Source organism: Eucyclogobius newberryi, unplaced genomic scaffold (genome assembly GCF_026437365.1).
Source record: "Eucyclogobius newberryi isolate DKJ021-1_F unplaced genomic scaffold, fEucNew1.0.hap1 SCAF_14, whole genome shotgun sequence".
Lineage (NCBI taxonomy): Eukaryota > Metazoa > Chordata > Actinopteri > Gobiiformes > Gobiidae > Eucyclogobius > Eucyclogobius newberryi.
In genome coordinates, this window is record NW_027315768.1 from 22,459,473 (window position 1) to 22,484,481 (window position 25,009).

Genomic DNA, 25,009 nt, shown 5'->3' on the forward strand with positions numbered 1-25,009 from the left:
TTTTGATTTTAAGTGCTACGGTCTCTGTGCCGTGGAGCTGCAAATATACTGTCACAAATGGGAAAAATGCCAAATCCTTGAAATGTTCACATTTATGCTTCACACTTTAACAAACTCCTCCGTGGGCAATAGCTCGATCAAGCTTTCCTTTGGGAAATATCATCTACACAAGCGCGGCATCAAAAGTTATCCATATTTATATTCTAAGTGCTACGGTCTCTGTGCAGCGGAGCAGCAAATTTGACTGACACTTGTGTTCATTTACACTGGATTGGCCATGTCCAATGTGTCGCCGTCTGTCAAGTTCTTTTTTAATTCAACACAATAAGGGCGCCATCTTTATCAAGTCGAAAGCGCAGAGTCGGAAGGCCGGCGGCTCGCGAGGGCCGTTGGATGCCGCTTGCGGCTTTAATTTTGTGTTTGCTTTTCTGTAGTGGATCTGTTGTGCCAAACATTGATCTGGCATTTCAGTCTAGTTCATGATCATATAATGGTTACAACCCTAGTACATAATATGGAATTCAAGATGAATGATGTAATATCATAGTATGCAGTATTTTGTATCTAGGAGTACCTCTTGTTAATCAGTACGTGTCTGTCTGTGGAGTGCTGTCACTTCGCTGCCCTTTAAACTAATGAAGTCTGGGACAGGAGCCAAACTGGCCCCTTGGTCTGAGTCCAGCTCTGATTGGTCCTCCCAAAGTGGAGCAACACAACTTTGTATTTTTTAGATTGTTAATTTGCTTTGGCCTCGTCAAACAAATGTTGTGCTTACCTCGATTACATCTGGGGATAATGCAGGTAATACAAGCGGCTGTATTTTCCAGCTTGTTTGTAGAGTGCAGTCTCTTATTCTTCTCAAAGTCTCTCACAAAGCAGAGCATTGGATCCCTTGTTTCTTCAAGATAATTTTCAAGACTGATGGTGGTGGGCAATTTGTATTAATCCTGGTCTCCCTTCTGATCTGGAGGTAAATTCAGTCCACATCTGATTTTGGATGATGCATTCTATGCACTCTTTTTTGTTTTGTATGTTACTGTAATAATAGAAAAAGCTTCAGTTGTAGTCATCTGGACTCAGTTAGAAAAAATAGACGTTTCGACTCTCATCCAAGAGTCATTGTCAATAAAAGAATTTATGTCGAGAACTCCGATATTTATCGGAGTTCTCGGATCGGAGTTCTCGACCTAAATTCTTTGATTGACAATGACTCTTGGATGAGAGTCGAAACGTCTATTTTTTCCAGAGTCCAGATGACTACAACTGAAGCTTTTTCTACTATGGAACACGCCTGGACGAATGAGGGATTACACCGACGTTACTGTAATAAGTTCCAGATGATAATGTCCAGTTAGTTGTAAGTGACAACTTCTATTGCCAAGATATTTAAAGTTTCCATTTTAGTGACTGAGGTTCTTGGTTCTGATTTGAGGTTCAGGTTCTTTAATAATATAATAATATTCCTTCCTGATCTGCTCCTTCATTGCTAAGTGTTGTACTCCCTAACCTTCAATATCTCCAAGATACTTGTTGGGACCCTCTTGTTTCAAGTCCTGAGTGACATTACTGACATCAAGCTGTATGTGTTGGGATTTACTGAGCCAGTCTTTCCTGGAGGTGGCTTTGGCACACTTTTCTACATTGTTACTGTTGGTTGATATGGTTGTACATCTGTCCACTTACTGTCAGTATACAGTAAGTGGTTCTTGTATCACAGTAGACTGTAGATGGTTTGATTATTGTTTGTTAGTACAAATCTGTCAGAAGAACAAGTGAAGGGACCCAGAATAAGAACTGCATTTTTTTCAGTTCTGTATCATACTTTAGTACTTTAAATGTTACAAAAGCTTTGTTGATAGTATGAAAATGTTAACTAGAAGCGAGCAATATACAGTATAACAAAAGCTGATCAAAAATAAAAAAAATATTATTACTCCGCACAGATGTGCCTGTACGTTATTCCAGCCACTTGGTTATGGCGCTCCATGTGTGCTTTCCCTGCCAGCATCTTATACCTTGCTGTGCTGGATTGTCTCAGGGGCCTCTTTGCAAAGACTGCGCCTTGGGTCTTGTCTGGTGTGGTTTGTCTTGGCGTCTATTGCTCTGGGGCTCAGGGTCTGTTCCTGTGCGGTCAGGATGAGTGCCTGTGTCCTTCAGTCTGACCCGCTCTAGCCATTGGTAGGATTTCTTGATATCAGCCACATCAGTTATGTTCCGGTGGTACATCCCATGTAGGGGCTTGTCCTCCCATGATGGTCCCTGCTCCGGCACCTCATCATCCCCATTGTCTGAGACATTCACTGAGCACGTTATCTGTAGGAGCCTTGTCCTTGATGCACTTATGGATCTTGGACGTTTCGTCCTGGACAGTGGCTCTCACGCTCACTAGTCCCCGGCCGCCTTCTTTACGGCTAGTGTACAGTCTCAGGGTGCTGGATTTGGGATGGAACCCTCCATGGTCAGGAGCTTTCATGTCTTAACATCTGTGTATCTCCTCCTTTAGCCAACTGATTATTCCTGCAGGGTATCTGATCACTGGCAGGGCGTAGCTGTTTATTGCCCGGGATTTGTTCTTACCATTGAGCTGGCTTCTGAGGACCTGCCTCACTCGTTGTAGGTATTTGGCAGTAGCCGCTTTCCTATTTATATATATATATATATATATATATATATATATATATATATATATATATATATATATATATATATATATATATATATATATATATATATATATATATATACATATATATATACATAGGCAATATATAGGCAATTTACCTCTGCAACAACAAATCATCAGTAGGGTAAAACTAACCTGTCTCACGGTCTAAACCCAGCTCACGTTCCCTATTAGTGGGTGAACAATCCAACGCTTGGTGAATTCTGCTTCACAATGATGACACATGAGCCGACATCGAAGGATCAAAAAGCGACGTTGTACTTGGCCGCCACAAGCCAGTTATTATGGTAACTTTTCTGACACCTCCCGCTTAAAACCCAAAAAGTCAGAAGGATATAAATATGTATTGTGAGGTATCTGCAATATCCAGGCTACTTCTGTGAAAGTATTTCAGTTCCATAGTTGGTAACTGGAAGTCAATGGATCTATTTCCATTAAATAGCCGTTATAATCAATAGCTGCTTACAATGACAAAATGCAAAATAATGATCTACTTATGTTATAGTTTAATACTAAAAAGCACTATATGTCTCATATGTTTCATCATCTTAATCCTTCAAAAACAAACATGAATCAGTCTTTTCACTACAGTGTAGTCAGTGCCATGTTCTAACTCTATACTTTTGATCACTCTTGAGTCATTTTTTGTCTGAAGTAACAGTAGTTTGCCATTAGTCATGAACATCCTTTGGACATGACATAATTAAATAATAATGATGAGGCCATATTAACATTGTGCTTTCCAAGCTTGATAAGCCTCTCGAAGCTATAATCGTGTATGTTGTATGTTGCTTGTATAAACAGTGAGTGAACTGGGGCTAGCCAGGCTGCTCTAGTCACGTCTGTGGATGCCTCTGGGTGATTGCCGGAGCTCTATTATGGCACACGAATGCAGTGGCTGTTGGAATGTAAATGTTTCATTATGTACACTCGTGCCAACTGAAGCCTGAAAACAAGATGTGCTCTTTGTCCTCTTCTAGCCATTCACGAGGCTCTGTGTTGGCCCACTTTCATACATGGATAATGCCTCAGACCCACGCACTGTACCTCAGGTGTGGAAACGCTCAATGCGGCAACACATTTACTATTCTTATTCTTCTTTATCTATTCTGGGGCATTTTTAATATCAAATGTGCATCTTTTTTTCATCTTCTGTAAAAACAGTCCAATTGACAGTCCTTCTTAAAACAGAATGTAAACTTCCATCAAGCTCACTTAACATTGCTAATGTGAGAAGGGAGTTTAGTTTTGACAGTGCACTATGAAGCTTTTCTGGTGTGAGGTCCACCACCTGCTTGTCTTCATGGAGATTGTATTACTTTGACTGGAATGTTCTACAGCATGACGTTAAACGCATTTATATTTATTCCAATTTACAAAGGCAGTACCAGACATCATATAAGCAAATCTGCATATGCACAATCAATCATCAATTTACAGATAATCTACAAGAGATGTCAATGTGTGTTTAATGTTGCTAATTTATGGATAGTTATTATATTTCATGCTGAAAAGCCTGGAGTACGGTACTGTATCGCGTCTGACTGGTTTCCACACTTACGCCGCGCTGCTACTGCTTTGGGGTAAATTGGAGTTTTCTGTGTGCAGTGTCCTCTCTGCAGACTGGACGTTCGAAACCTAATATCAACAATAAAAAAAACATTGATCAAAAACAGTATTGATTGAACGGTTTCACTGATCATTTTTCATATTCTCAGCGCTCAGGTAGACATAAAACATCTGTTAGTAAACTATGCCCCTACCACTCGGCCACGCCTCGCGAGTGCCATCAGTCACTCTCATGTCATCTTTTGTCTTTGTGAAATTCAACCCACGACTCTGCATGGGAACAGGGTCACAGCAGGTGCCCGTCCAAATCCATCTCTCGTGTGAAGATCCAAGGTCCATATGCTATAGACCGTGTCTGCCATAACACCACTAACGCCGCTAACCCCGTCTTTCAGATGAAGGGCTTGTTAACCCCCATCAGCAGACAACAAAACATATGACCCAGAATCTAACCACCCAATCATGTCACACATCACCTCTGGGGTCAAAGGGCATAGCGGGTCGCTGCATCGTGCTCCTGCTGGGGTCAGAGAGTAATGTTCCTGACCACTGCTCTCTTTCTCAGGACATCACCCGCCATCATTGTTTCTAATTATAAAGGAATAGTAGGTTATACGTTGGTTATGAATCTATTATTATCATTACTATCTACTATTTTATTATTATTATCTACTATTTTATTTATTTATTTTTATTTTTATCTTTATTTATTTTCCCCTCCATCCCTTGTTGGGAAATGGGAGGTTTTTGTCTATAGGAGTTTTTTGTTTATAAGAGATCTTCTATTGAGAGTGTTTTTTAAACTTCTTATAAGTGATCTGTTCTTTTCCTCTGTATCTACCTGCGTTGCAACAATTAAATTTCCCCATGTGTGTACAATAAAGGATTATCTTATCTTATCTTATCTTATTGCCACGCCATGTCTGAATTTCAGATGTTAAGATCTATATGTCTCTTTATTGAGGAAATTAAAATAAAAAATATTCTACCGTATAAGTTTTACTACACAAGAGACACAAACATGCCATATTCATTGTGTTAATTCTTTTAAAGTTTGGTTGAATTGCTTGTAAAAAAAAAAAAAAAACATTTTACCCATTGTCCTCATTCTCTACTACAGGCTCATTTGAATGTAACGATGCTGTTGTCACTGGATTTGAGCGATTCATTTGTGAATGTTTATGAACTAATCTTGAACTCAACAAAAGCAGTTGAGAAGAACTGTGGGAGCAAAACTCAGTCACAGTGTGAGGTTAAAACAGCTTAACCTAAACGTCTGTGAACCTGAGCGAGGATTACCAAAACATTAGGCTCAACTTTCTATCAAGCTTTTCATGTTTTTATATGTTGTTTAGTCCTTTTGGATTTGAGATGAAGAAATAATCACTCACAATAACTTGTTCATGTGATAAATAAAATACATTATAGATCTGATGGTTCCAATAGTTACAATACATTTTTGGCATCATTGCAATCCTTGTTGATTTAGTTTGATAATTAGATTTGTCATGAGCTCTCTAAAACTTGGCTCACACTGCAGGTTATTTCAGATGTATCAGCACAAATACATTTTTTTCAAATCCAACCCAGGCCACATTTGTATATGGAAATAAATCTGATAAGTATCCCAACTTTTAGAATGTGACTGCAGTCTGAACGCTCAGGTCCTGTTCATCCAACCTGAATGTCATCAATTGGTGACATTTCTGGGACAAACGTCACACTTGTCAAAGTGGAGAGAAATGGCAGATGAAGGAGCCGAAAAGAGTCAGTGGAAGAAGGAAGAAGTTTGTTTAAGTGTGAAGTTTCAGTGCGCTTGTGGGACGTTTTCGCACATCTAGTTACGTTCCATTCACACATGACACAAACGGCAATGTGAACGACCACGAGAAAAAAGTCAGACATAAAGGTACCCTGCAGTATGAACGTGGCCTATGTAAAGTCCATCATTTCCATCTCATGATTTCTTTATGTGTCCACCTAAAAACTGCTTGATCATCTGACCGTTGAAATACTGTAGAATATAATTCATTCATTCATTGTCTTTTTGTATATTGATTCATGTCTTTATGCTTAACTTAAATTATAAGATAAGATAAGATAAGATAAGATATTCCTTTATTGTCCCACATGGGGAAATGTCATTGGTGCAACGCAGGTAGATACAGAGGTAGATACAGAAGAACAGATCACTTATAGGAAGTCTGAAAAACACTTTCAGTAGAAGATCTCCTATAAATAAATAAAAACTCCCATAGACAAATAAATAAATAAATACATAAATACCATTGCATGTATTATGTGTTCTTCATTAAGAAATTTTCACTTGATAATGGTTAAGTTATTACACTTTTGATACAACTGTGCCACATTGATACGGCAGTGATATAAAGTAAAATAAACGTGGCTTTTTGCCTTGTGAGCATCTCTTCAAGCTGTGCATTATGAATCTTTAATGTGCTGGGATGTGGCTTTAGCACTTTAAACGTGAGGAAATCTGACAGTCACAGCAGTGCTTTGCAAACATTATCGCAGGACTCGCTGCTCTGCCCCCTTTACCCCACCGCTTCACTAACCTCTCTGTCTGTGTCCTTACAGCGGCCCTGAGCAAACGCAACGGCTTCGTCCACAAAGATGATGAGGCCAAACCAGCGGGGGAACTAGAGGACCGGATCCCAGAGGGCGAACTACTGCTGCAGGTTAGTGTGGTATTTGTCATTTGTTTCACGTGTATGACCTGACATCATTTATTAGAGGTGCCATCAGTAATGTCTGTAAAATGTTTCACAAGGTTGAAAACCAAAACATACATTCATTTGTGGAACTTATGAATTGAATGTGGCGCCTGGGATAATTACATTTCCTCTTTTCTTTCTTATTTTTAATTTGTCAACATTTCAAAACACTTTACTCATACAGAAAAACAGAACAAGATCAGAGAGGAAATATACAAAAGTAAATCACAGCAAAACATTGAGTCAAAACTAAGGAACAGAAACTCCAAAATAAACATCCCAACTTGTCCAAAGTCGATTAAATTTGTCCATTTTCAAGTTAAGTCAAAATGTGATCTTATCATATTCCGTATGTTAGTTATAATGTTGGTCCATTACTTTTTCTAAACAAGCACCTGCATGAAATGATTCAATTCAAAACCATTCTTGGACTTGATTGTCCGCATTTTATCTTCAAAGTAATCCATTCCAGTGACCTTCCTGACCCCAAATAGTTTTGATTTATTTGGATTAAAATCCAATTTGTGTGGTTTTGTATTTGACATACTCCATTTACGCACAAACATCCAACACTCAATATGTTTGGAGGACAGTAGTGAAGCTGATTGACTTTGTGTTGTGTCTGGACTCATGTTGTGTCTGTTTTTGACGAATGTCCAAAATCTATTTGGGCCAATGACAGGATCAGAGAAGCTTACAGCGCAATACGTCTGCCACTGCGACCAGCACTCCATGCAGCATTAGTGCAATAAATGGCCTTTGCAAAAAACAGGCTGTAAGGGCCTGGTGCTTTTCACTTATTTTGAGGAAATAAAGCAAGTGCCGGTACTACTTAAACATTTAATTTGTATTGTAGTTGTAATACACGCATTACACGCATCAAAGTAAATAGATGATAAAGAGACTTTTAGATTTTTGTTTGGTATGGTCTGATGCATTACAAATACCATTAAAAATTAGGTCTATGTTCATTTATGTCTGTATATGTTTGTCAGGGTAAATGAAAGCCATCTCGGTCCCCAGGTCGTACAATTATATTACATCATACAAAGCCAGGCAATTTTAAAATCTTCCCATTGAAAAACAAATCTTTTCCTCAAAAATGTTATTCCGAAATGAAAATGACATCTCTTTGGTAAGGTAAAAATATATTTAAATTACTTTAGGACACAAGGCTCCACTTCTTCTGAAGGTCACATGGTTCTGTGTTTGTTTCAAGATAAAATAACCACTTTAGGGATATCCCAGGCCTTTTCCCTGTGCCCTACCTTTAACTCGTGTCCTGAATAAGCACCGAGAGGCGAATAGGCTTTACGACTGCCACATCTTTTTGGGATCTGTTGGCGTCATTGATTTTCCAGTCCAGTTCCTCCCAATGCGCATCACTGAGGCATTCCAGGAGAGAGGAAACAGCCTGCCCCCTGCTTTCCCCTGAACCAGATTGTTCCATTATTATGATAACCCTGTATTCCCCGGTCTGTAATAATATGACATGAAGGCTCATTTTGAAGTCATTTCACAAGAGCAACAAGAAGTTAAAGGTAGAGTGTAGCATGTAGCATGTAAAAGGTACTGCAATCACAACTAAATCTGGATTTCCTGTGGATTAACCTGCCTATTAGACTTGATTCCACCAGTTCGCTTTAGAGTGGCGAGGTTACAGTCCGAAGGCGTTAAAAGCGGTCAAGCTCTCTTTGGCAAGACGGCAAATTAATCCCTCCAGACATTCCTCACTGAGCTGCAGAGGCTGCACTTGCTCATATAAATGGTTACAAATGCAGAATGAGTGTTAAGAGTGTCAAAGAGAGTTCTTTTAGGGTTTTATGAGACTAACCAAATCAATAAATTATAACATAGATAACATAGCCATCATATCTAATCTTTTTTATTTGATTTTTAAAACCTGTCAATTAAAAAGTATAAATTTGAACGTGTTTACCTTTGTATCTGGGGACAAATAGGTCATGTTTAGAACATTTTAAATACAAATTCTACATAACTTAACTTTAACTGTGGATTTACTTATGCAAAGATGAGGCAAAGTAGAAACCACCTCAAAAGTCTTCTTTGTTTTAAGGCAGGTTTGTACCCAGCAAATAAAGCTGAAACTATAACTGCATGGGCGCCACAGTATAAATACTGTATGAAGTCCTTTGCACGTACTCTATGCCAACCGCCCTGCCCGAGTTACCTGGCCATGACAACACACAGTGGCTTGTGGCCCCATGTTTATACAGACACTTGACATTTTGCTGTTGTGTTTACGCTGCAGTGTCGACATCGTGTAGGGGATAATTGTGGTGAATCACTGGTGTGTTATCGAGGCAACAAAAATAGCGTTCGCTGTTAATCATCTCTGTGGCCGAGGGCGAGGGATGAGTGCGCTCTTGTGGCTGTGTGGGCAGTTGTGTATGATGTGAACGTGTTTTTTTATGAAATCATCCAAGAGCAAAGCAGAGCGCCATATGTGCACCGGCTGTTCCCCTCAGAACAGAACTGCACCTGACGAGCGCCATACCTTTACAGTTGTCTTAATGTCCTATTCTAATTCATTGTGGCAGCAAATGTATGAGTTGTTCTTAAAAAAAAAAAATCAAAATGGAAATTAATGTTGCTTTGACTGATCTCGCATACCATAGTAGCTGCTCTGCTGTTCCACGAAGAGCTGCTGACACAATTTGACTTTTGTTTTTGACCTGGATTAAACTCCAGTCATGGCCATTTAAGCAGCATTTAAGTCAGTCACAATAGACGTTGTTTATCAGATTGAGTCAGAAGCTTTATGAGAACCAAACCAGACACTGTTTATGGGTCATAGATGAGCAGTTATGTTACACTTTTGACTCAAAGACATTGAGGACATTTTCATGATTAGGAAAAAATCTGATTAAAATAAACAGATAAGACAATAATTCAGATTGTGTGTGTTTATATGCACTCCAAAATCACTGTAGCTCAGGTTGTGTACAGAGATCGGCAATGTCCAGCACATTGGCCTCTATTCCTTTATGAGATATTTATATGTTATGCCGCATAAACAACAAGACAGGAGTAAATTGTTTCTCTGTTATTATCTATCTATTGTTACTGCATAATCACCTTAACATAGCTTTATATAATTTAGCAACATTTTACATTTTACATACTTTATTAAAAGAGAAAAGAACCACAACAATGTCATCATCATCATCATCATGTATTTGATTTTTTTTTTTTTTTTTTTTTTTTTTAATGTATTCCTGTTTCCAACCCGCAGGCTCTTAACGGGTTTGTCCTGGTCGTCACCGCCGGCGGGACCATCTTCTACTCTTCTCACACCATCCAGGACTACTTAGGCTTTCACCAGGTAACTCTAGTAATTATCCTCTGCTACACAATGACACTGTAATGAGAAAAGGACACCATTACCCCTGGCTGGGTGCCTTGTAAACAACAGAGTAGGCCAACTGTCTGAGGGACTCCATGCTGGGAATGCATCATCACCAGAGAAGACAGAAAACACCAAAGCACATTTCAAAACTACTACTATTATCAATTCTAACATAAACTGGACATAGAATCCGAGTCATGCCTTATCCTACTAATATGCATACAATTTAAAACATCTGTTTCTGTTTATTGTCTGTAAAAGGTCATTATGGATAGATTGCGTGCCTCTTTGGCAGCGAAAAGTGACTCTGGGTTGATCCAGAGGTCTGCTCTCTGCATGGAGCAAAGGCAGAGGCTCAGACAACAGCATTGCAGATAAACCTATTTATAGTTTGTCCTTTAGTGTGGAACCACAATGCACCGCTACACTAAAACACAAATTTGTTTATATGTTTAAGAAGACAAATCACGTGTTTGTTCAGCATTTCCTCAATTTTCTACATTCACAATATCTGTAATTAAAATAGTCCATATATCATACACGCATACATATATCAAAAATATATATGATTATATTTACGGTCTATTAAATAGATACGCACACATGGCCTGAAATATATTTCCCTACAACTATTTACCTTTTTGACATTTACATTTCTCTTGTTGTTCAGACTGATGTGATGCACCAGAGCGTGTATGAGCTGGTCCACACTGAAGATCAGCAGGAGCTCCGCAGGAACCTGCACTGGGCTCTGAACCCTTCTTCAGCCTCTTCCTCCACCAGCAGCAGCCAGGACTCCCCCAATGGTCAGCACATACACTCTCTTTTAAAATGTCTTAAAACATGGGACATCCTCATTTTAACCATCTTTAACCAGTATAAATGAATATATATATATATATATATATATATATATATATATATAGGCTATAGTGATTCAGACCCAGCTAACTGCCCCCACTTGTGACATTAAAGTGTGTAAAGTGTAAGTCCATGCCAAGGTCAGGTCATGTGACCCTTAATCTCCAGCGTGGCTTATGAGGTGAAGTGGTCCCTGATCTGTATTTGAGTAGTAAGATGCTTATGGCCGTACGCTTTGGTTCTCAGCTGATCCAACAGTCCCCTACCTACAAACAGGACATGAGGTGACCAGTGCACTCACAAACCAGCCTGAGGTTTTTGAAGGGGGTGATCTGGAGGTATACATAAAAGCCTTTTCTGAGACATTCTGTTCAAAAGTACTTCCAGAGTTCAAGTCAGCTTTGTTTATGCAAAATTACAACATCATTTGGCCCAAAGGGGTGTTATGATGTGTAAAACTGTGAAACTCCAACTAAAACTAGACTAATGTATTTGCCAGTTCACTGGACACTATCCAGACACACAACAGAAACAGTGTTCATGTTGTTTAGTTCTTCATGAGGTAAATGACGTTCAATACAACATTTTGATTAGTACAGAGAGAACACATGGATTTGTAATACCGGTAAATATTTCAATGTATTAGTTTATTATGTGTACTACATCTTTATCATTATGCTATGCTTGTATTTCCCTTCACAGTAACTGCTTTTGTTGTTGATTGTTCAAATGGAACTTGAATGAGGACAATAAATGTTAGCTGAAGCAGTTATTGGTCCTCACATCTGAAAGTTCAGAACAGTTGTTCAAGTAACCTGGAGTTATCCTAAAGAAATAATAGTATTGGCTTTGAATTTATTCTGGATGTCATCCTATAGAAATAGATGGAAGTAAATTATGTGAATTTACAGACAAAAACTGTTCATATGTTATTAAATTTGATGGACATGGTGGTATACTAAATACTCTATACTTATACAAATAGATGTTTTGAGTGATTGATTCATGATTTTTGTTTGTTTTTGACAGACGCGGATTCAGAAAGCAGTTCGTCTTTAGTCACCTACAACCCTGAACACCTACCTCCAGAGAACTCATCCTTCTTAGAGAGGGGCTTTGTGTGCCGCTTCCGCTGCCTCCTGGACAACTCCTCTGGCTTTCTGGTTGGTTACCAAATATCATTCAAATATAACAATTACTGAGCTAATAACTGATAGGCCCTATTTTTGATTTACGTTGACATGTTTATGTTTTGACTAATCACAATTAAGCCTATGGGAAATTGCTGTTGTTTTTTGTCACAGGCTCTCAACCTACAGGGCAGACTGAAGTTTCTTCAAGGACAGAGTCAAAAAGAAGAAAATGGAGAAAACCCCCCTATGCAGCTGGCTCTATTTACTATCGCGACTCCGCTGCAGCCTCCCTCTATCCTGGAGATCAGGACCAAGAACATGATCTTCAGAACCAAACACAAGCTGGACTTTACTCCCATGGCCTGTGATGCAAAGTATGGGCAATGTAGTGAAAATATTGTGTTTTTTTCTTGTTTTCTTTTGCAGTATCTGACTACATTGTTATGTGCAGGGGGAAGATTGTCCTGGGATACACAGAGGCTGAGCTCCGGGTGAGAGGATCCGGATACCAGTTCATCCACGCTGCTGATATGTTGCACTGCGCAGAGAACCATGTTAGAAGTGAGTATCGTTTTGTTTTTAAAAAGTCTTTGTGGAGTTGGGCTAAACTATTTTACAATTACAACATCACTGTCAGCTTCAGATGGATGTGGTCTAAATGGTTACTTGCCCAAACAGATGACCCAGTCTGAAAGGTTGTAAAATTTTAGGAAGTTCATTGGTCAGAGAGTTCAGACAGCTTTCCCAAGTAATCCCTTTGGATTAAGAAGCAGATTGGGCAAAGCTTCAGATCTGCCATAGGAAAAGATCGGCCCCATAAATCCAACACGTGAACGAAGAACCACAGATGATACATTATTAATCACCAAGTAACACACTTACCACACTCCTTACCATGAGCCTTATCCTCATGGCTACAGCTGACAGGATACAACTCAACAATGTACAACATATATACAGCAAATACATTAAATATCTAATCTAATGTTTGCTCTTTATTTGTAGTGATAAAGACTGGTGAGAGTGGCCTGACTGTGTTCCGACTCCTGACCAAGGAGAACCGCTGGAAGTGGGTCCAGGCCAACGCCAGACTGGTCTACAAGAACAGCAAACCAGACTACATCATTGCCACTCAGAGGCCTCTGCTGTATGTATCCACTTTTCTTTCTCTAATAAATAATTTAGGTTCAATGGACAAGTTTCTATTTGGTTTGCATTGTTTTTTGCATAATTTTAGCTCCATTAATCATACTTCAGCACATCTTCAGCAGAGTACATTCAGATTTCATTCTAAAATGCAAACCACTGACTTTGTCAACGTCTGAAGCCCCTCCCCTCATTAATAACTAATATAATAATATAATAGTTAATAAATAAATGAATACATCGGCTGTATTACCGTAAATGTTTAGCAAGTTATTTCTTAGAACACATTTTCCTCTCTCTGTTAATATTGCAGGTATTTTAATAAAACATTTATTATCAGGCTATTAAAGTCGGTCTATACTGTGTTTCTAAAGCCTAATTATGTTTCATAAACAATAAAAACCCCACTTATACATTCACAGATAATTATAATTTACTATATCAAATATTATAGGTTTATAGATTATTGATCAGACACCCCTGATCAAAAACAACTTGATAGAAAATAGTCTAGTGGCTTCCTGTTCAGAATGGCTATTTTGTTTTATTTTTACTGCTTGCCCCATCTCTTCATAGTGGAATTAGCTGGTAACAAGCAGCAGCTTTTATTTTAGGTGTTTTTATTGTTGGAAACATGCATAAAGCACTCAAATTACAACGTTGAGTAAGCTAAAGATCAAGTCACCATTATAACGTGAAGCATGATATGTCCCCTGTCAGATTGTCATGGTTTTTTTCCACATCTTTCAGGGATGAAGAAGGCGGTGAACATTTGCGGAAGCGTTCCATGCACCTCCCCTTCACCTATGCAACAGGTGAAGCTCTACTTTACCAGTCCAACCACCCGCTTGGCTTTTTGGACGAACCCCTTCATAAAAACGGCAGCAAGTCCAAGAAGAGTCGATCTGAAAGAATGGTTAAAGACGGTTTGGACCCTGGATCCCTTTTAGGAGCCCTAATGAGTCAGGATCAATCTGTTTATGTGTGTCAGCCAGCTGTTGAACCAAAGCTATCTTTCCAGAATATCTTTGGAGAACAGCTAGGATTTACTGAGTCCAAAGCACACAGAGGTTGGAATGAATCAGGCAACGCGGTGGTGCCAAGTGTGTCCGAAGCGAGCACAAGTCTTGACCCACTCCTGGCTACTCTGGACTCCCTGGTGCTGGAGGGACAAGTGGTAGGGGATCCTGAAGAGGGAACTTGCTCGAATGGAGAACTCTTTGGCGCTCTTGAAGGCCTGGGTCTGAGCGCTGAGGACTTGGAACTGCTTTTGCTGGATGAACGTATGATCCGAGTTGAGATGGACAGTGAGCACATACCATCTTTGGACGACTTGCTCACCAATGACGAAATCCTGTCATATATTTACAACACTATCGAGGGAAAGAATGATCCAACAGAGCAGGGGGGACAGGTGCCTCCCGACAACCTCCCTACCACTCAGACTAACCCTATCACGGACAATAACTTGCAAATGACTTTCCAGAGGCCTAATGCAGTTGGTCAGGGGCCTATTATCCAGCTTTCACAACAGATGCAGCAACATCTGACAATGCAGTCGGGTAAAGCGAGCAGCGATTGGGGACAACATAGTACCCTTTTGGCGAACTCTGTGGTTAATGGTGGAGTGCATGAATCAAATCACACCCTCCCCAATGGACACTGGTCAACGCAGGGTGCTTTAGTCAACGCAGGCATGCAAATGGATCCTTACAAAGCATTTTTTAAGAGCAACACTTCGCACACGAATGAAGAGTTTCAGCAAACACATCCATATATCCAGCAACCAGGTAGGATACATAACCAGCTATCACAACAGTGCCACGGGAAACAGAAAGCGAGTAACCTGAATGGACTGTGCGGTTTCCCCAGTGCTGATGATGCTAAATCATTGTGGCAGGACTATGGCTTCAGTGGAGGTCTGTCTAACAATGCCTGCCTTGATAATAGCCAAAAACACATGGCTAACACGGCTCTGGACATGGATTTTAGCATGGCTGATAGTGACAATGGGGATTACACTATGAGCGGGGGAAGGCTGTTTGGAAGCCAGCAACACGTCCCGCAGTCTACAGTGTCGTCTTTTCAAGAGATGAACCACAAACTGCCACAGGAGGCCATCCCAGTGCCGTTAGCTCAGGTTATCTCCAGCCTGTCCCAGTGCCCTCCCCCCAACGCCTCTCTGGAGCAGATCCTGGGCGTGGCTAAGCCCTGCAGGCAGCTGGAGCACTATGCCATGGTGACGGCCTCAGACATCCCACATGAGGCCAGCCACAGTAAGGTAAGGACACCTGCTGGCAACAAGAGGTTTAGTGTGTAGCTGGCACGTCAGTAAATAACGCTCCCATTAAATGTTCATAAATATGTAATTAACATTAATGTAATCTTATACATAGTTTTACTTAGTAGCTCAAATAATGTATTATTAATAACTGTGATTTTTATTACTCAATTATCGTTTAAAATAAATACATAATTTTATATATATGTATATATAATACACTAGAAATGTAGATACCTAAAAGGATATGATAATATGTAATTTTGAAAATAAATAAAATACAAAAAAAAAAACATTTGACTTGATTTTTATAACAAATTAATTATGTATTATGTATGTATGTATGTTAATATTTTCACCCTTTCAACCTATATTTGTCTTTGGTTTGAAATCACTATACATCAAGGAACCATGCCTCCATTAATCTCATTAAACACAGCATATTCATGTAAATGGACATCTACAATATTTTGAGACTATGAAAATACTTGCATGTTATAATTGGTGCTACATAATCTATGGCTTTTTGCTTGCAGATGGAGAACGGCTGCATCCTGGACAGTACATACCCTGCAGGCTGTTCTCTGCCTAATGGTAACTCAGTAGTGCCCCCTGTGGTTCAGCTGCCTGGCCCAGATCCTCTGTCCAGCCTCCCTGATACTCCAGCCACTGGCTTCTACCTCTGACCCCTGAACTAGGAGCGAGACACTGTTTGAGGCCAGAACCACAGCAGACTGGACCAGCCTTATCTACAACCACCACAAACTGAACTTTCGTAGGCCTGGATGGTTTTCTGTCTTACATTTGTCTCTCTTTGTGATGTCAAGACAGGGTTATAAATGTGTTGTCTTTAATTCACATTATCGTAAAGTCGATAATATTGTATTATCGAGTTATTTGTTTACAATGATGCAGTCATTACTCAGTTGCATTTGTTTCGAGTCTTAGAAGGTGCTCCATCCACCACATGCACAGGTTCATCCACAACTGTTTGAGATACAGAATGAAGTCAAGTCAAGTCTTCGGTATGTATAAGAGTAACGTTTTACATAAATTAATAAAATCATACACTGTATCAAATCAGATTGACAAATGATACAAAACATGACAAATGTCTAAATTCATTCAGACACAGAAAAAAATATTCAGTGTAACAGAACATTTAGGTCTCGGTTGCAGCAATCAACCAGACATGACTGTCTCTACCAAGAATGTAACCTCCTGGCATTTAGTCGTTTCTTTGTTCAAGGGTTTTCTCGTCAACAGTGAGATTATGTGATAAATGTCTGAAGAAAGTATATGGCTAGAAGTATCCTGCACTTTATTTCATGCACCACTCAAAGCTCATCTGTAGTTTCAGGTCCTGAGTGGAAAACATCAGACTCTGAAGCTACAGGTCGATCAGCACAACCACTTCTCTGTGATAGTTCAATGTTATCTTATCCGCTTGAATTCTTTTTATTGTTGCTAATGTGGATGCTCTTACTGGATTCTCTGTGTATTCAATCAGTGATGAAATGTTTTTTTGTTTTTTGGACTGGACCAGATTACTTCGTTTTCCGTATTTATTGATGTCCTACAGCTTGTCTTGATGGTTTGAAGCTTGATATATTTAAGGTTAATAGTTCTAACTTGGAAATGTTGTGCTATAGGGCACAAGCAGTGATTGCATTTCCTCTGTTGAGAAAGTCAGTGTATGTGTGTTTTATTCCATTTACATCTGAGCTTTGAAAAGAAGTTTTGACATGAGACATAGCTGCTTCAGAAGAATTGAGTCATTGGACTAATTAGACACTTTAAATTGTCCATAGCAATAATGTGGACATGTAAACAATCATTTAAGACTTGAATTTGAACTAATCTTATCTCACAGACCATTATTACACATGATGATGCCTAAACAGACATGCGGTCACTGCCGTTTTGATTCTTAACTGTAATGAGTTAACAAATAATAATAACTGGATTTATGTGATTATTTTGGCTCATATTATAATTCTCACCTATGATGCTTGATGTCAGACTTCTTCATCAAAGCCTTCATTTTATTCAATGCCACAAAGCAAAGTGTTTGTGGTAAAGCATTTCTAATCTGCACAGAAGCAGTTGCCTACATTCACAGTAAAATACCAAAAGAGTATTGAGGAGCAATCTCTGGCTGGACACAGCTCTGAATGTTTCTTGTACATGAAATGGAGTTAGTATTATTCAAGGAGAAACGTGCTGAAAGAGATTTCCACATAAATGTCATTACTATTGGTATGAATAGAGTTTAAACTATTTTATGTTTAAATGTGTCAGTGACGCGTGAAAACAAATCAAACATGTGTCTTTACATTTTTGAGAAAACAGTTCTTGCGATATTTAATATAATCAATGTGACTTATTAACAATGTGAAAAGAAGCCAGCTTCGACAGGGTTTGTACATAGTTCTAGTACATAAAGTAGAACATAAAGAGTCACTTGTTTCGAGCACTGTTTTGAAACACATCACGCTCCTTTTTTGAGTTTGACTTTTTTCTTTTCTTTTTTAAACTGTAAATAGTACATTGTCACAAACACTGGACGTTGACAGCCTGGAAATGGTGCCATATTACAGAGACTTGTAAAATAGCCTAGATTGGGGGAGGATTGACCTTTTGTAGCCACAGTATGTTGATGAACTAACAGGACAAAGTGTAGATGACTACTTTTTTCAAATGATTTATTTTCTCACACGTTGAAAACATACAACTAACCACTACATCCCCCTGTTTCAGTTTCTGTTTTTGTATACACTTGGGTCATCTGCTGCGGGGGACCCAGTAGTGTCAGTGTCTCCTTATATGGGCCCCTGACATGTACAAGGTGCTATGTGTAGCATTTTAACAACAATAAACATTACCACATGAACGCTGGCGAGATGCCTTTACTTCAACAAATCCACTTTGGTTTTCATTTTCAACCTAAACTTGCACAAATATTTAGATCTGGAAAAGTACCTCCATGTCAGTGAAAGATGAGTCAAATACATCGAGCCAATTTCTCTAAAGCGCAGCATTTGCAGTACATACAAACCTGTGTAAACCAATACAATGCAACCTTATTATTCCATAAATGCAAATAAGTGCAGTTTAAAACAAAGCCAATGCAATTTGATTTGGCTTCAGAAAAGTATGGGTTGAGTTCAAAACATAAATAACGTCTCCTGAGTACTCCAAAGGTACAGAGACAAATGTATTTATTCATAGTGTATTTTAATAAGGTCTTAGAGCCTGAGGGACACAGTTACCGATCTGTTAGACCGCGGAGACTGTCAAGCTGAGTCAGCCCTGCACTCGGCCGACATACTGTCTTTGGATAATTAGACCTCTGGAGAAGAAAAACATGATTTTTTCAAATGAATAATGTCTTCACCATTCACTAATTCCTGCCACACTGACCACAGATCAAAACAATGTGAAAATAAATACGTTCACCCAAATCCATTTAATGCACATATTAAATGACAAAAAAGATCAGATACAAGAATATTTGGGCCTCACAAAAAAACTATACAGTAGTAACTCATTAATGTGTCCGTTGGCAAGACTCGTGATCCTCCTTGCTGATATTTGTGTGATTGTGTTAGTGTGTTAGCTCCAAACAGCTGATACCGGTGCACTGAATTGAACCATCACAGACTGGCACTTTTTGGAGAAGGGTCTGCCATCTGCTTGTTTTCATGGAGATGTCGTAACTTTGCCTGGTACTGGTTTTGATGTGATGATACTGGTCATACTACCAGATGATTGATTACATTGAACTTGGACTTGCCCTGAAATACCCAAAAGGTAAATTCAAACATGTTTAATCTGATTATTTCTATTAACTTGTTATAATACAACAAAAAATAGCATCTTAATAATCATCTGTATTAAATATAATTGGCTTATAGAATGTTGTGATGTCAGCTGAAACCCAGTAACAGCGTCTGCATTTATTCAGGGACATGCATTCTTACTGTGAGTGGCCTCTCCATAGCTCCAACCAGTAACTTTTTGTCTCCATTTTCTCCATGGAGATAGACACATTTAATGCCATTATGTTGAATTTTCCCAGATAATGCAAAAACAGACTAGGACGTGGCAGACTGTTTAACTAACTAAGAAAAATATACAGTATATTTGTGCAGATGATCTTTCCATTGCGTCTGTGTTGGTTTATGAATGTCTCTATTGATTTGTATTTTAGGATGATTAGGCTATTATTGTTGATAATTTATTTTCCGAAACCATTTCCTCCAATCAGAGTCCTCCGACCAAAACGGCTCAAAACATGGTTGAATTATTATTATTTTTATTCTCAGTGTTTAAGTGTCTTTGCACATTTATTCCAGAAGGTGGCGGAAGCACACAACATAACAAGGACAAACCTGCGTCACCTGTCCGGTCAAACCTGCTGCTTGTCCCTGGACGCGCGTGTGGTCAGTGTCATATGATGGTGACGAGGCTGATCAGTGTGTGTGTGTGTGTGTGTGTGTGTGTGTGTGTGTGTGTGTGTGTGTGTGTGTGTGTGTATAATAGAGTCTATAATACTCGAGGCTAAAGTCAAGGATGGCGCCATTCACTTCAGTGTATTTACGGTGATGACGTCATTGTGCAGACAGCTTAAGACCAGGCATTTTGACAGCTCCAACACTACAATAGGCTGTGATTTTACACAGGGATGAGTTGTTTGAACATATACAAAGAGGCTCTACCTCATTTTGAATAAGAGGGAACAGGTTAGAGCTTGGAAACTTTGTCTCAGATCTGTTTCACACCAACAATCTGTATTCAAGGTCAGGATGGAAGAAGATTTTTTTAAAAACATGCTGTGGACGCACTGGATTTTAAAAGCAAACAGCATGCTAGAGTTTCTTTACAGTTTCTTTCAGTGTTAGTCGGTCTAGCCATAAACATGTAGCCTATAATTATTACATCAGCAGAGGAATATTTCTAACACTCATTATTTTTTCAGAGAATTAGATTAATGCATTTACTGGTTAAAAATGTCCTGTATTTTCCAAAAACGTTGCTTTATAGCCCTTGTCTAATGTCGATGTCTAACGTAAAAGACACATCATTATTGTTGCAGTACCGCACGTGACCCACAGGGGGCCTGGCACATTGCTCACAATCACATTGCTCAGCCGCAGCTCCGCTTATCGTCCATTCGCCCAACATCACATCTGCTCTGAAGCTGGACATTTGGCCGCCCGGACACCACCGCAGCTTTATCCGGGTTTTATTAACGCCAAGTGAAGTGACGTGAAGTGAAGGCGAGGCGGAGGCAAGAAGAGAGAGAGAGGGAGGGACGCGGCGGTGGCGGGGCAGAGGGAGGGGGAGCAGGCACAGACCCTGGCGGACAGCGGCGGAGAGAGAAAGCCTGGACCCGGCGGCGAACAATAGAGAGGAACCAACGCCAGCCCCGCGACGCCGAAACAAACCGACGCGGGCGACCGGACGGGCGACCGAGCGCGCGTTTGCAGCCCCGCGCAAGGGGGAGGGGGGGAGAGGGCGAGACACGGACCCCCAGACGCGTGAAACATGTAAGGGATACGCGCCGGGAGCGAGGAGGAACCGGGGCGCCTTATTGCTGTCGTTCCTTTGTCGGTGGATTGTATTCGAAGCGGAATGAACCCTGCAGAAGCGGCCGAGGAGGCGCCCAGCAGCGACCCCGACACCGATGCCTTCTACAAAACAGGTACTGGCAATGCAAGTGCTGTGCCAGTGTGTGCCAGTGTGTGCAAGTGCTGTGCCAGTGTGTGCCAGTGTGTGCCAGTGTGTGCCAGTGTGTGCCAAATGTGTGCCAGTGTGTGCCAAATGTGTGCCAGTGTGTGCCAAATGTGTGCCAGTGTGTGCCAAATGTGTGCCAGTGTGTGCCAGTGCTGTGCCAGTGTGTGCCAGTGCTGTGCCAGTGTGTGCCAGTGTGTGCCAGTGTGTGCCAGTGCTGTGCCAGTGTGTGCCAAATGTGTGCCAGTGTGTGCCAAATGTGTGCCAGTGTGTGCCAGTGCTGTGCCAGTGTGTGCCAGTGTGTGCCAGTGCTGTGCCAGTGTGTGCCAGTGTGTGCCAGTGCTGTGCCAGTGTGTGCCAGTGTGTGCGTTTATACTTCTGTCTTGTGTGTGAGCGTGAGTGGTGACAGTGGAGGGCTGATGCTGGTGGTTCTTCTGCTGCTGCTGCTGCTGCTGCTGCTGCTGCTGCTGCTGCTGCTGCTGCTGCTGCTGCTGCTGCTGCTGCTGCTGCTGCTGCTGCTGCTGCTGCTGCTGCTGCTGCTGCTGCTGCTGCTGCTGCTGCTGCTGCTGCTGCTGCTGCTGCTGCTGGTGGGTGGTTCTTCTGCTGCTGCTGGGGCTCCTACAAAAGGGGGATCATGGAGGCATCTCATCAGCTGCTGGAAATGTCAGGAAATGTGTTCAAGATGCTCCCAAAAAAAATGATGCGGTGGTTTAATGAGCTCTGGTGGGTCTTTAAATGGAGCTGTAAAAAGTGGGATTAATAAGTGACTCAAGTGAAAGTGGAAATGGGTGAGTACCGCACAGTTTCCCCAAAACAACTGCCTAATTAAGATGGTTATAACAATCACTGCAGAAGGTTATGTTTCTGTAAAAGCAACAATGCAGCTTTTAAAAGTCACATGGAGTCGTTTTGCCATCACTCATGCAGTTTAAGGGACTGCAATCATTTCTGTTTGTTTCACACCACTTCCTGTCATTATACAGTCATGATTTTACACCTCAGATTAGCCAAAACATCCCTCTAACTTGCACAAATACATATTCAATTAGCAGGCTTCATTTTCTGTATCACTGATAATTCATATAAACATGTTTTTTTCTAAAGTTCTATATGACAGAAACGTTTTTACGTTGGTGGAGATTGTGATTGACAGTGATGCACAACATGCAGAATGGACACACCCATGTGTCCTTTGTGTCAGTTTGGTCAAGTTAATTAAGCCCCTTATCACTCCTGGAGTTGCTGCGTGGGCTTCATTTTTTTAATATGGGCACACATTATTGTCACGATAAAACTTTGTCCCTCTTGTCATCTCCATAGAAACAAGAAGCTACCATGCAACAGTTCTAACTCTGAGCATAAAGTATAATAATAGTTCAAAATACAATATGAACATAAGATTGTGTTCTGAGTCTTCTGCATCTTCCTCTCTCACTCTCCTTTACTGCATTCATAAACCTCTTCATTCTTTTCATCTTGACAGTAGAAGCTGGTCTACCAAGCCATCTCACTCGGACCTCTTTGATTTAAGCTAACACCCAAACATCCATAAGTCCTGGTATTATATAGAGTTTTTCAATTTCAGAGAGAAAAAACAATCGATTAGACCATTCTTTTTCAGCTCATACATTTTCCCTTCACGTATGCTTTAATACAGTATTGTCTTCTGGCAGTATGCTATCACTTTGAAGAGTATTTTATCTGATGTCTTAGAAATGTGGACCAGGATTAACACAGCTTAGCCTTTTTCCTCTATATAGCCCATATGCAGAAAGAAGGTTTTGATGTATCCAAACGATGACATGCGCAATTTGGTCTCAGATGTTGTGTCTTTGCAGTGATTTTTGCTTTGATGAAACCAGAGCTAACGATGGTTTGTCAGCGCTGCGAGCCGATCTGACATTCCCAGAGAAATGGAAGGCTTTGTGCCAGCTTTTTAATTGACAACATCCAGACTACACAGGGCAAAGCAGAGATACTTGTTTGCATATCCAACAAGTTCATCAACAGGATTTTTCAGGCAAAATTAAACCCAATTTGTCCTTCCCCTTTTGCCTTCTCATCTACCGCCATCTATCTAAACTAGAGCGCTGTTAGATCTTGGACCTAATAACACAAGTTCAAATGGAAAAGTTAAAACGCTCCCCAGACTGCAGATCGTAAGTGCAATTATTCTTCGTTCTATTGAATAAAACAATTTAGTTACAAGAGGTCAAGCGCCTGAAGACGTGTGGAGGATCCCATGCTTGGATAAATCAATAAATCCATGTACAAAATGCAAATCACCGCATACTAGTGTGGCGATGATTAGCTGCGGTTACGCCGTAAACGAACAGCACACAATCAATCACATTTCTGGGCCAAGCTTTGGACGTTAAAGCGGGACAGCTGATTCCTGTGTGATACAACAATAATAAAGATAATACTGATTTTTTTTCGTTATCTCCCCCATAGACATTTAGTTGGCTAATCACACACTGCCCTTGGATGGGTCAAATGCAGAGAACAAAGAAGACAACAAAATGTGCCTTAACCGGCTCATGCTTAACTTCCACATAACTCTAATGGCGTACCACACTGCAAAGTTATATGTGGCCCCTGATTCTTTCATGTTACACCTCTGATTATGACAGCTGATGCATTTCCATTGAGCAGAAATGTAGCTTTTGATGCATTTCCTACATGAGATAAAGTTAGATCTATGTGGTGTTGTGGCATTTACTGTATACGGGTTAATTTGATGGACTGTTTAGAAATCAGACGCCCATGAATCTAGAATGGAAGCGTTGTATTGTTTTAAAATCACTGTTTGGAGTAGGCATATGACATTATTTTTTTGTGTAGCTTTTACAAGAAGAACTGTCGTCTACTCATACGCATTATTTATCTTTGTCATTTAAGTCAATAAAGTTAGGTCTGTGGCTAGAGCCTTTGTTGTGTTTCTAAGATCTGAGGAAACCTACTTCACAACGCAGCGTCTCCCCCCAGGCTATGGACAAGGCGTCATTCTGATCAAGAAAGACACATTTGTGCGGTTGTGTGGTCCATGAGTTAGAAGATGCACAATCGACTGTGCACTTGACCTTCTCACACAAGGTTAAAGATCAATGCCTGGTCAGGGGTCAACAATGTTACACTTCGAGTTTATATAGTGTATGTGGATCAATCTCTGCAAAGCAATAAAAAAATCTTATACAAAAGGTTGTCAAAAGAGCTTTTACCACCAGCTTACAGGTGCCATGGTAACAGAAAATTAATAGCTCAACACAATAGTGCTTTTATACAGGTGAGGCTAAGTGGGCAATTGTATTTCAGGCAGTAAACGTTAACTAGTTGCGTTTTGTTTTTTTGGGTTGTTGTTTTTTTTTTTTTTGGGGGGGGGGTGTTTATGTGTAGTTTATTCACATTACAAAACTGTAGCTACAAAACAGATGCAGCTCTAAACCAAACTCATCTGTCAAACTCAAAACACACAAGTAAAACAGGAAAGAACGT

The 25,009-nt window shown here is 40.2% G+C and overlaps 2 protein-coding genes across 4 annotated transcripts in view; both read left to right on the top strand.

The window, feature by feature from the left end:
• The window catches only part of LOC140359821 (aryl hydrocarbon receptor-like), a 34,928-nt gene extending 16,257 nt beyond the window's left edge, over positions 1–18,671 (top strand). Inside the window, exons 3-11 of the mRNA XM_072445015.1 lie at positions 6,851–6,951; positions 10,244–10,333; positions 11,028–11,163; positions 12,248–12,381; positions 12,523–12,725; positions 12,803–12,912; positions 13,357–13,498; positions 14,248–15,778; positions 16,315–18,671. Of these exons, the coding sequence (XP_072301116.1) occupies positions 6,851–6,951; positions 10,244–10,333; positions 11,028–11,163; positions 12,248–12,381; positions 12,523–12,725; positions 12,803–12,912; positions 13,357–13,498; positions 14,248–15,778; positions 16,315–16,464 (2,597 nt within the window). The 3' untranslated portion in view covers positions 16,465–18,671. The remainder of the gene's footprint in view (positions 1–6,850; positions 6,952–10,243; positions 10,334–11,027; positions 11,164–12,247; positions 12,382–12,522; positions 12,726–12,802; positions 12,913–13,356; positions 13,499–14,247; positions 15,779–16,314) is intronic.
• Positions 18,672–21,389: 2,718 nt separating this feature from the next.
• kalrna (kalirin RhoGEF kinase a) overlaps positions 21,390–25,009 on the top strand; it is a 96,121-nt gene continuing 92,501 nt past the window's right edge. For all 3 annotated transcript variants that reach the window (XM_072445018.1, XM_072445016.1, XM_072445017.1), the window contains exon 1: positions 21,390–21,485. In XM_072445018.1, the coding sequence (XP_072301119.1) occupies positions 21,416–21,485 (70 nt within the window). In that variant the 5' untranslated portion in view covers positions 21,390–21,415. The remainder of the gene's footprint in view (positions 21,486–25,009) is intronic.